The sequence below is a fragment of the Sceloporus occidentalis genome, unplaced genomic scaffold (genome assembly GCF_023333645.1).
Source record: "Sceloporus occidentalis isolate IW3139 unplaced genomic scaffold, rSceOcc1.0.p SCAF_62, whole genome shotgun sequence".
In the NCBI taxonomy this organism is placed as follows: Eukaryota; Metazoa; Chordata; class Lepidosauria; order Squamata; family Phrynosomatidae; genus Sceloporus; species Sceloporus occidentalis.
Window position 1 is genome coordinate 2594982 of NW_028317042.1, and position 13157 is coordinate 2608138.

The 13157-nt window shown below is 39.0% G+C and overlaps 1 protein-coding gene across 1 annotated transcript; it reads right to left on the reverse strand.

Moving 5' to 3' along the window:
* Positions 1-6008: 6008 nt before the first annotated feature.
* Positions 6009-7424, reverse strand: LOC149287295 (potassium voltage-gated channel subfamily A member 5-like). Its single transcript, XM_089492968.1, has one exon. It carries the CDS (start codon positions 7422-7424, stop codon positions 6009-6011), a length of 1416 nt encoding a protein of 471 aa, XP_089349094.1.
* Positions 7425-13157: the final 5733 nt, after the last annotated feature.

The following is a 13157-nucleotide window of genomic DNA, read 5'->3' on the forward strand; positions in this document are numbered from 1 at the left end:
TAGTGTTAGAGCGAGTATGCTGCCTTTCTACTCAGTGACGTCACAAAATGCCAAGTTAAAGTGCGTATAACGGCTAGAGTGTCTCTTTAAGGGACAGTGGCAACGGAATGCTTGCTTAGAACAAAATGATGTATTTCCATATTAGCAACTCTCACATGCAAAAAATAGCTCTCCTCTATTTAACTTGGTTGCCATGGGAGACCATGCAAAAAGCTGTACCAGATCATTTAGAAGAATAAGTGTTTTAACAGTTGAATGCAGAAAGAGGATTAACAAATATTCCCTGCCTTCTGTACAGCAAATACGAAAATAAAAGAAAATAGCCAGAATTTTGTAATCTGCCAGATGCATTCAGATATATATTTTTTACTCTATTTTGCAGAATCACGGAAAACCCCCACAGTTAAATGTATTCATTTTACTACTTTAGCATAAATATTGTGGTGACCATGATAACCTATTTTTAACCTTAATGCATTTGATTGCATTGTTGATGAAATCAGCCGTGATTGACGGGATGGGCAAAAAATGAGTGATGCGTCGGCTCTGTAGTTTATACGATAATGTTAAACATTATGTCGTTCCATTACATCATTAATTGTGATTATGTTATGTACGGGGATCATGTCACTAGTTATTTTTATACTCGTTGTCTAGAATGTTATGAAAGGATCTGACCAATGGTGAAAAAGATGATCTTAAAAAAAATAATAATTTGAGAAGTGAAGTTTTTTATGGTTAAAGCAGTGAATTAACCATAATCTACAGGCAAGCAGGCAGTAGTAGCATTAAGGAAAAATAACAAGATTTTAACCCCTTAATGACAAAATGCATTGTTTTCAATGGGTTTAGGGACCGCCCATTGTCCTTAAGGGGTTAAAGTGAGAGAATTTTTAGTTAAAGTGGTTTAATCGTTATCACAGAAGTAAGAATAATGAGCTGAGCTCAAAGGCTGTGTCTAAAACAACAGGTAATAGCAAACGAGGAGCCTGTTTAACCATGAGGAAGGAATAAAAAAGTTCCAAACCTTGTGTCTTTGTGTGCAAATCGTATTCTCATATTTACCGTAAAGTCTCTTTTGTTTAGCTTGCGTTGCTGTTTAAAGTGGATACATTTTGTCATTTTGACCTAAGTTTTTTGAAGACTTGTTGGCTGCGTTGAATTATATAATTAAGACATTTTGGGTCTTGGGTCTGTTGTGGTACAATATTGTTTACGAGGAAAGATTACCCCTTTTGGCCTTAAGGTCGAAAGTTCTTGCAGCTTCAGGGTGTTTTTTTGGTTGAACCACAGGATTCACATTCTGCGGTATTTTTGCTGGGGGGGGTAGGCCATGACTTTTTCCTGCCACCCTTTGAAGACTTTAGTGAGTCCCGTTATGGGTGATTCTAGGAGATCCGGCCCTGCTTTAGGCTTTGGCTCGGAAGTGAAAGTGAAAAATAAAAAAAAACCCTGACCCATAGCCATGCCTCGAACCACACTTAAAAACACAGAAATAAGTGTCGGGTAACTATACATAAACCATAAAACGTTGCTTATAGTACGTCTCTCGCCAAATCAGTGCGGTAAAGTACGTTCCTGGCACATTTTGTGAAACTAAAAAGTGCTTTTTAAAATATTGATTATTTGAGCACTCATCAAAATTGATTCGATGCTAAATGGCTTTAATGTGTCTAATGATGGGCAAATAATTATATTTTAAATAATGTCCCACTTGTATCAAGGGAGACTTGAGAAATCCTCCACTACAATATTGCAGGAAAATAGGTACAGTTACTCAGACTCCAGCTATAGACAAATGTAATGCTTAATCGCACGCTCCTTTAATGCATATGATTAAATATATATATATATATTCTGCACTGATTTTATTTACTTGTTGCCAAGGAATCAAAAGATGGTTAAACACTAATCACGTTCTTATGTAGAGTGAATCACTGTCTAATACGTGTAGCCTTTTATTGACGCTAACTAATGAGTTAAAAATAATTGATTTCACTAATTCGTTCTGCCATCTCGATTCCTTCGGGGTTACGCTATGCTAACGTATGCAGAGCAAAAGACCACGTGCGTAACCCCTAAATATTCTCCTCTCCCACCCTTCATCAGCGACGTCACAGGCAACATCTGTCGCTGAACACCACATGCAATACTGAAATCTCTCCGTTTTTGTTTTTTTTTAACTATTCCACCATCATTTTTAAGGATTTAGGACAAACATGCTTCAGAAAGAATCCATTTCCCCCTTCTGTTATTCAACACATCCCATACATCATGCCAAAGGCAGTGATTCAGATGGTGTTTATACCATCGCAAAGATTAGCGATTAACATCCATCTGACATTTTCTTTCCATGTAACCGTAGCGTTGTGGAAAGTGTGAAGCCTCCCAAAATAATTTTTTGGGGGATTTTTTATTATTGCAATTGGACATGCAGCTTGCATTTTATTGTGAATAATTTCATTAAAGGAGGACATTTTTTTGAATGAAATTAATTTAGCAGTGTTGATAGTTGCTAAAATAACTATTTTATTATAAAGAATAAAATAAAATAAAGAAAGAATGTTACGTGTTTTAGTAACTAACATGGCCCAAATGAATTCAGATAAGACTGAATTTTGAAATATTATATATATATATATATATATATATGGGTTTTTTATTGTAGGAGCTAATATGATTTCAAGTACATATGTTTGTCTTTTTTCTTCCCTTTTGCCACAGGGAGTAGCTGACGTAGAGGGTTGCAATCAAATTGTCACATGAGATAACACAGTTGGCCAGTGGTCATAGGAAGCTGTCAAGCCAATTCTATCTCAGTGTCACCGTTAGTGTGCTAACCCATTGAAGTACTCTTTCCCCCATCTTTGCTTATAATGAATTATTTCACAGGCTATCAAATCATTCCTCTCTAAGCTTATCTGTAGCAGACATAAATACGATCGCATGTGTTTACATTGAGAAAGGAGTGTTCTGCTTATTAAAGAGCCGCTAGTCTGTATAAGAAGAGAGAATAAAAACCGGAAGCTTTATACCTGTTCTTGATCTCAGAAGCTGCACTTTAATGACCATCTTTGGGATCTAAAATCTAAACATCAATACCTTAGAACAAGGTCATGTTAGGCTTAAAATCATATTCCAACATCACGTTTTTGTTCAAAAGTCTATATAAATGTGATACAACTTTCCGGATGCCATCAACATGATTTAAATACACATCTAAAAGGGAATGTAAGTTATACCGTGATATTATAGAAGCAGATATAATCCTGAAACTGAAGGGAAATGGAAATAGCCATATTGGTCTGAGAGAAGATAGAGTGTTTAGTCAAAGGTGATACCTTTTATTGGGCCAGCCAAGAAAGAGATGTAGAGCCACATAATCATAAAGAAGAGACCTCAGAGGTCCTGAAGGCCCTATGAAAAGTATCACCTTTGTCTAAAGGCTAGATGACTACGTCTCATTTATAAACATGCTGGCCCACTAAAAGTACCCCCTCTCTCTCTCTATGCATATCTGGGAACTCTCCAGGGAAGGCTACCTGGAACTATCTTCTGCTGGAGTGGCTTTGTGATGGGACAGCATGTGTTTAACCCCAGACAGCTTTTACAGGGAGTAGAGTGGAGTGGAAGGAAGTGGATAGGGGAGTTGGCATGGCCAAACTCTTCTCTTCAGCCCAGAAAACAGCAGAAACTGGTCAGGAGGCCCAGGGAAGCAGGGCTTCACCCAGAGAGTTCACATCCATAAGATGCATACATCTTATATCTCTGTATCTGTATGAGGTTTTCAGTATTTATATTGTGCCTTCCTAGGCCTAGACCTAATCACCTTGGCTTGAATACATTCCAGTTTACAATGCCCGTCAGTTTTAATTTTGGAGTACTAATAAAAAAAACAGATACATGATAGTAGGCTTCCCAGGCCTATTTTAGGTACATACAGTTCACATTATTTGGATTGTGCCCTATTTCTCAAATCATTGTGACATTAATTGCAGTGTTTCCCACAGGTGAATAATTAATAGGCCTTTCCGCAACGATTTCATGGGAATTACCATTACAGTGCTTGACACACGTTACAGATAGAGCCCCATGTTGCTAATACAGTTTGCCAGATAAATAGATCACACACATCCCATATGTTGCTGGTTTAAGCCAGGGGGGAAAAGTAATTAAAAAACTACAGTATACGAATGTTATGCCTCCACATTACATCTTGTCTTGCTACTGAAAACATACACTTAGTTTTGGTGTGAATAACTGAAATCACTGTGGTTAATTTCTGCAATCTACTGTGCGTCAGTTACTAGGGAATAAACCTGTAGAACACCAATGTAATCAGTTTAGAGGTGATTTTACACAAGCAGACAATCTTTGACAAAAAGAGGCAAAGGATCAATGCAGAATTTCATCTTCTCATAGAACAGGATACGTGAGTAAGCACAAAAAGGATCCATCACAAAATAAAGGATGTCTAGTAGTTTGTTGTCTTTTTCTACCAACACACCCCCTGTGGCCAAATGTGCTACTACAAATGATGTTACCAGTGAACCAAACATATCAAACCAGACAAGAAGGCAACTGGACCAATGTCAATGTCCTTCCAAAGAACAGAAAACAAACTATAGATGAACAGGATAGCAAGGAAGTCCAGCCTTAGACTTAAGCTATTAATGTCCCACACTGGCAACACCTGTCATACAATATATATAAATGTAAAATATAAAGACCAACCTTTCTGCTAAGAACAAGGTTCCTCTGGTCAGTCTCTTTACTCTTCCTTTGTTTTCATGTCCTTGGCTTGCAGATATGATGTGAATAGATAAAAGATCTTTCAGGGGTACATCGATGGGCAGGTAGACCCGGAGTTCAACACAACACAATGCTCCTGGGTTACTGTAGATCATTAATCCAATTTGAGTCTTTTTATATATCCTTTTAATTCCAGGAAACCTCTTGTGATCACATAAAGCAGGTCTTCACAGAGACGGAGATTTGACAAACACAAGAAAAGTCTCTTCCGACCTTTTCACATTAACCATAAGATGATTTTGCAGAAGAGAATTGAAATTTCTTTTTTTCCCCTTTAGATTAATGTAACACAGCCATTTGTTACAAAATCCTTCCAATGTGTGATACTGAGCGGAAATGTTAACTTTAAAATCTTTTTAAAAAAAGACCTGAATATACATAGGGCTTTATACCACTGCTACATGTGTTCTGATAAAAAGTTTGGTTTTTCGCTATAAATTTGGAATGTGTTGTCCCTGAGCCCGTAAAAATCACTAATTACCACTGCTTGCCTCATTATTTGATAGTAAAAAATGCCTTTGGATACTAAAAGAGAAGGGCTCAAAATAAAATGTAATAAAATTTTATGTAAACCGACATATCTACAATAATAAATTAAGGCTCACATATATAAGCATACAATATTTTCTCAGAAAAAAAATGTTGTTTCCTGCTAGGTTCAACAGCACCAAATTCACAGCACAGAACTATAATTCACCATAACTTTGTTCACAAATGCAAATTTGAATATTTGTTCATCTTAAGCGTGCCAATCCTGGACACTCCAAAAAATACATATATATATATATATATATATATTTATATAGGTACGTAACAGTACAAAATTAAATGCAATTTCCAACAAAATATGCAGGAGTCTGACGGAAATTTAATCTTTGAAAAAAATGTCTTCATTTTACAAATGCATTTAAGAGTTCTGCCTGGCCCTAGCTACATTTTGTAACCAACTTTTAAAAATAAACTATTTTTATTATATTAGAGAACAAAAAAAAATCTCACTCAAAGACATTAACCCGTTTTAAAATGTATGCGTGTTTCGCAATACTGTAAAACGTATAAAATGCGTTTCAACAGCAAATACTGTTCAAGTGCTACTTAGAGAGTACAAAATTCCCTATTGTTAAATTTACAATTCCGTGTTCAGTTATTAAGCTGTTTTATGCTTGTTTGAGGGGTGGGGGGGGTTAAAGCTGATCCTACAGATCTGTTTCTCTGTTGGTATCCAGACACAGAGCATACAGGGACTTTCTAAGGTCCATGTTGCTCTTTGCTTTAAGATTAGTCTTTTCTAATGACCCAGTCCCGTTATTGATACCCTCAAGGTTCTCCAAGTGCACTACAGACTTGTTGAATGAGGATTTGCTAGGACTTCTCTTAAGATCACCAGCACAGCTGCCCTGTCCGCTGCTCGGTTCCTCCTTGAGAATCACCTGTTCTTCATGATCAGTTTCTCTGTGATAGAAGTAGTTAAAGTTAGAGACAATGACAGGAACTGGCAAAGCAATGGTCAGCACACCAGCGATGGCGCACAAGGAACCCACAATTTTACCTCCAACCGTCACTGGTCTCATGTCCCCGTAGCCCACAGTAGTCATGGTTACTACGGCCCACCAGAAAGCATCGGGGATACTAGAAAAATGAGATTCTGGGTCATCTGCTTCAGCAAAATACACTGCACTGGAAAAAAGAATAACTCCAATGAAGAGAAAAAATATCAACAAACCCAACTCCCTCATGCTGGCTTTTAACGTCTGTCCCAGTATCTGGAGTCCTTTAGAATGCCTCGAAAGTTTAAATATTCTGAAAACTCGTACCAAGCGGATGACTCGGAGGATGGCCAAAGACATGGCCTGCTGTCCATTGTTAGTTTGTTGTTCAGCCAGCTCAGTCCCTAGTGTGATGAAATAGGGGATAATGGCTACAATATCAATTATGTTCATGATGTTCTTAGAAAAGTGAGACTTGCTTGGGCATGCAAAAAACCTGACTAGCAGTTCAAATGTGAACCAGATGACACAGGTAGTCTCAATGATGAAGAAGGGATCTGTGAGGCCACTGAGGGGAGCAGATTGCTGGGTGTTGTTCAGAACCTTGGACAGTGCTGGAGGAAGCTCATTCTCATCCCTAAATTCAGGCAGGGTCTCCAAGCAGAAGGTAATGATGGAAATAAGTATTACGAGCACAGAGACTATGGCTATGCCTCTGGCAGAGCTTGAACTTTCTGGGTACTCAAATATTAGCCATACCTGACGTTGAAACTCATTTCGAGGAAGGGGTTTTTCCTCATCTTTGAGAAAACCTTCATCTTCCCGGAACCTTTCCATTGCTTCCTCACCCAGCTCATAAAAACGGATTTCATCTGCAAATACATCAATGGAAACATTGACCGGGCGACGGATCTTGCCCCCAGACTGGTAAAAATATAAAATGCCATCAAAGCTGGGCCTATTACGATCGAAAAAGTATTCATTCCTTAGGGGGTCAAAAAACCTCATTCTCTTTTCAGGGTCTCCCAACAAAGTGTCTGGAAATTGGTTGAGGGTGGATAGTTGTGTTTCGAACCTCAGACCAGCAATGTTGATAATCACTCTCTGGTTGGTTTCATGGTCCATGATACCCAGGTCAAAGTGGGGGTCCTCGTCTTCCTCCGAGTGGGGTTGGTGGGTATGGGGTTCTTCTTCATCCAGTCGGATTACTGTCTCAATTCCACAGTCCTTAATGTTGCTGCCAGTATGGCTCTTGATCATGTTGCTGCTTTGCAAGTGATCGCCCACAACTCCTCCACCTTCTCCTCCTCCACCTCCTACTTGGCTGGTCCCCGGTGGCTGATATTGCTGCTGAGGTTGAGGTGGTTGCTGGCAGCTTTCCTTACTGTCGTCTTTTTCTTGGCTATAATCGTTCAGCCAAGATGGAGCTCTAGGGATCTGAAGCAGATTTCTCCTGCTTGTTGTGCTGATTGCCATAGCAGAGCCCCCATCCTCCCCACTGCCAGCTACAGCTGGGACTCCTCCGTTTTCCAAACTCACCAAAGCAATCTCCATTCCAGAACCATGAAATATTCATCAGCCCCAATCATTCTGCAGAATGTCACAAATCCTCCTTCCCTCCGAGAGATAACGAGGAGAGGGAAAAAGGGTGGTAGATAATTGTAAGAAGCTGAACTGGAGCGTCTCCAAAATGTACGAATAGACGAAGAACTCCTCACAAAGTAGGACCAGTGCAAATCTCTGTGTACACAAATAACTCTAGCACAGGGAACCCGGATGAGAGACCAATCATTATTCCTGACGTCAAAGATGCTTTTTCTCCTCATCCATAGTTACCAGGCATCTCTTTGAAGCAGATGCCTGCCTCTTCAGCATGCAATCTGTTCTTTTTTTTCCTCTGTCGACTGTATTTCTACTCCCCGTGTCTCTGTGTGCCAGCTCTTTATTAACTAACACGAAAGGCTAATACGCCGCGAACTAAATGGGAGTCCCATGTCCTTCTGACTGCGGATATGTGGCAGGTACCAGGGGACACGGATGATATATGTTGGAGACTATGTGCAGAATTTGTGTGGATGTTATTTTAAGCTTTCAGCGTCTCCCAGCTTGGGAGGAGTTAAAGCTGCCTTTTCGGTGTGAAGGGGTTTTGTATTTCACTGCTGTTTCTGTAGCAATGCAAAGTATTCAAATGGTGTGTCTAAGTTTGGAGATTCAGATGCTTAGGCAAAGAATAATAGGATACGGCATTGTATAAGGATGTCGACCGTCAGCCACGAGGCGCCTTTTTATATAACAGAGCTAATGGAGTTGAACAAAGACACTTGATCTGTTCTTTGTCTTTTTTTTTTTTTTGCGCACGCTTTCATTACATGCCCTCAAAAAACAAATTCTGCAATCAATAACAAAAAGACAACGTTTGATCAACAAGTTTTAGGGTTTTTCTTTTATGGATTGGTTAATTTCAAGGTGCTAAGATTATTAAGGTTGGCGTCTGTCACCTCCCAACACAATTTGATATATATATATTTTTTTATTATTATTGCTATTATTTTATTATTATTATTATTTTCCTGTGTTGGCGCTTTTGCATGCATGGAAAATAAATACATAAGAGATACTCGGATACCAATTAAAAACAATGGTTAGTGAATGCGCAAATAACGACATCTGGTGCTTAAGCTAGTATCGCCCGTTAAGCCTTTTCGTGCCAGATGAGATTTCTGTGTGTTTGTTCAGCGAGAATTGTCGAACAAAAGGGTTAAGCCTGTATGAAAGTAGGCAGGGAACGGGTTAACGGTTTATGGGAATGTACTGAGCCAGACTAATTAAATCACATGTAATTCAGGGTAAGATAAATAATTGTGTAGGTCTTTTGCAGAACCGTTCTCCTGCACACAATGCCTGCCCAGTGTCATACATTAGCTGGTTTTCTGCCGTGGAAAGAAGAATTGATTCGTAGGTTAGAGAGGTTTGCCGCGTGTTTAAAGGAAGAAAAAAAAAAAAAAGCTAAACAGATGTCATTGCCGTAGAATGTTTAAAATCAGCGTGGGAAACAGAGTTTCCCTGAGCTAGGTTTTCAATTACCATGGGATTATACAGTGCTCTTTAATAATCGGGCATATAAAATCCAGAAAATGAAAAAAAAAAAACCTTTTTGCTAATCCAGAGTCACCTGTGCCATCTCCTAGCCTTCAATGTCGTGCAGTTTAAAAATTAAAATCTAAAGCGGGCTTTATTTTTTTTTTAAACCAGAGGGGGTGCCAGACGTCCCATAAACCAGGTTATACAGTCCTCGGTGGTGTTACCATATAAGGAGATTAAGCAGCAGGGACTCCGTCACCTATTGAGCTAAGGGGTCCTCATGAGAGGTTGGAAGGGATAGATGCGTTTTAGTCAATGGAAAGAGGTCACGGTTGAACGTTTCCATTATTCCATACGTACCAAGGGTGGTAGATAAGTGGAACAGCCTCACAGCAGAAGTTGCAGAGGTTAATTCAAATATGGATGAGATAGGCATAAAGCTATCCTGAAAGTAAGGCGAGACCAAGGACTGATTAAGGTCTGAGTCTTTACATCAGGGGCAGACTAGATGGGCCGAATGGCTGCTATGTTTCTATAGCTTATAGCCAACATTTTTTGGTAGACTATGGCATGAAAATGAAAAGTAATTCCATGAATGTCGTTAATTGCGTTATAATATTTGGGGAGCCATAGGGACATAATTGTGTCAGAGCTTCTTACGATTGTTGAGAGAAGAATGATTGTTGTAAAAAAAAAGTTATTGTGAAAAAATTGTAGGTTAGCTTTTTTCTGGATAGGGCCGTTAACTTGACATTAAACATTTTCTCTTTTATATAAATTAATGTGCCAGGAACCTTGAAAGTGTTTAAAGTGCTCCTGTTTTACAGAACCTCATGGAGCTTATACGGGAAAGAATGACATGAACTTTGCTTCTTAAAACAGTTTTAAGCTGTTTAATGTAGGGGGTATGAGACAAAAGCATTTCCTCCACCCTTTTCGAATTTGAGGACTTTCAGATTCAAGAGGAACCCCTGGAGCCGCTCAGGCGGACATGGCCTAGCATGGGTCATGGTATATCTACCTGCTGGATGGGGTTAGAGTGTGTAGGGGTGCTAATATGACACGTGGGCAGGATTAGCGCCTTCTTTTGCCTGCACACACATGCTGATTATGTGTAAGGTTTAGAGGGTGCACCCTTGGGCCGTAACTTCCATTGGGAAAAAGGGCAGCACTTTTCCTGTGCTTCTGGGACCTTCAGCCCTTTCCAGGAGCCAAAAGCCTTAGTTACGACCCAACCCAGTGTTGAGTGGCTTGTGGCATTTATCAGGGTACTTTTGATTGCCGTTATTACTGAGAGCAATAACAGTACTGGTTCGTAGTGGATGGTACTGTTGCCCCCCATACCCATGGTAAAAATGTTTTATGTTTATGTTATTTGACAAGGTTTTTATTTTCTTATGTGGCAGAATTATGAATTTAGTATTTATTTCTTCAGGTTAGGAGACAACCCAGTGCACAGCACAAAGGTCATTTATGATGCAATCCCACACTTTGTAAAGACACCTCTCACCCATGTATTCTCATTCACATTAAATTAACACTGCACTATTTTAAGACATTTCCAGGTTCAAATATAGATCAGAGAAATGGTTTTATTACTGCTACCCGTGAGCCAGTGGTGGAAATAAAATGTACCAAGTCACCAAAGTCTGATCCAGAGGAAGGCTAGCAAGGGGGCAATTGCCCCGGGCTGATCTGTCTGATAGATCTTAGTATGTGTTCCTTTTATCTGTTTTAAAATCTGTTTCTGTCAATGTGTTTTAGGCAGGAGTGAATATTGTGCATTAACCGTGATCATGTTTTGTGCTGCTTTATTACTGGGTCAGTTGACTGGACCTGCCAACCCTCCCCTTAGTATGGTTACCAAGGTATACAATTTCACTGATTTCCCATGTATTCTGATTTTGGAAAAAGAGTCATATCCTGTTAAGAAAAATATTGAATAGGCAATAGATAAGAGTGCTAAACATTAAAATTTCAAGTACAAGGAGAAGAATTCTTTAATACTACCTCAATATTATTTGAACTTCAGTCCTGAAGGGAAACAGCTGAGTGTTTGGCTTTGGCCATTCTTAGCCCTGCTTCAACCTAATCCTTGCCATTTATTGGGGGCTATCCCTGCATCCCCAATCTAGCTCCACCACCTTCCACAAGGAGCAGGAGAGCTCCAAGGAACGAGCTGTGCATGGAGATAGGGAGGGAGAGACAGAAGAAAAGAGGGAAGACAAAGGCTGATATAGAAGAAAGATGGGGATAAAAAGACAAGGATAAAGAGAGAGAAGAAAAAGGGAAAAAGAGGAAGGAAGGTAGAGAAAAACAAAGAGAGAGAGAGAGAGAGAGGAGAAAGTGAAAAAGGGCACCTCATTTTAATGAGGCACATAATGCTAGTATAAATATACTCATCAAAACCACATTTTGATAGATTCAGTAATAACCACAATTCCTTGGAGATCGTGTACAAGGGATTTTAGCCTTTGTGTCAAGAAAACCAGCAACTATTCTATACAATTGTTTTTCTATTCTCAAAGCGGCTTGATTGTACATGTTCTATAATGATTTCTGTAAGGCTGCAACTGCCATTCTACATAATCATTACAAATGTAGCCCCTTAATGACAAAGACCGTAAATGTACGCGGTCCCAATGCATTGTCTTTAATGGGTTTAAGGACAACCCAAATCGGACAACAAATTGTCCGATTTGCTGTATCAAAGTAATAATCTTAAAACAACTGAGAATTAAATTGCTAAATATTTATTCTTGGCAATGCTGTTTGCTTATTTTTTATTTCTGTTGGCCGATATTTACTGTTCTCCTTGTTTTTCAGAAACAGTATTTACTATTATTTGCACCGTACAGTACACAGTTTCTCCATACGTTTTCTTAACCCTGCCAGGGTTCCGGATGGTAATCACACATGCATCATTTGTGCTTGTAAGGATTAATGTGTAGTCCTTGATAAAGCACAGGAAACATCTGTAGAAGTACCCTCATCCCACCAGGAGATAATCCCTACAAAAATAATGAATGACTTTTGTGAGTAAAATATATAATTGTGAGTTTTAGAATCCACAATGTATTATATCCCTTGATAATAAATCAGTTTTAAAGTGAAATTGGGCTTTTTTTTAACTGCCTTTATATAGAACTGTGTGCCTCTCTATAGCACTATTACAATAGAGGAAAGTTAAAACTAACAATAACAATAAAATTGGCATTATACAAAACTGACAATAACAATAACTTTTATAAATAATAATCAATAATTAAATAATAATAATAACAATTTTAAATAATAAAATAAGTAATAAATGTTAAGACACAATGGTATAGAGGTAAAAGAGGACCCTGGTCTTGTGAGCTTATAGTCTGTTAAGAGGTACGTGTTGGTGACCACCACCTATAGCAGGGACATCCAACCTGCAGCCCTCCAGCTGCTGCAGGACTACATCTCCCATAATGCTCTTTAAGCCAAGGGGCTGGCAGAGGAGAATGGGAGATGTAGTGCTGCAGCAGCTGGAGGGCCACAGGTTGGACGCCCATGACCTATAGTGCTCCCTGCAGCATAAGGGATTGCATCGACATAGAACTATTTTATTTGATTTATTTGAGTTGTATACCCCTATAATGCAGAGGAGTACTTCAAAGGTGGTAGTCAGCAACACAAAAAAATAAATACCTTCTGAAAAATGAATCATCAAGATAAAAATGATCATCTGTGGACTATTTTTCAGGTCAGATGGACCTCATTGTGACTATTTTTGTGACTGTGACCTGT

Bases quoted from the DNA above. Each gene is read 5' to 3' on its own strand.
- LOC149287295 (XM_089492968.1), bottom strand. From the start codon at position 7,424: ATGGACCATGAAACCAACCAGAGAGTGATTATCAACATTGCTGGTCTG.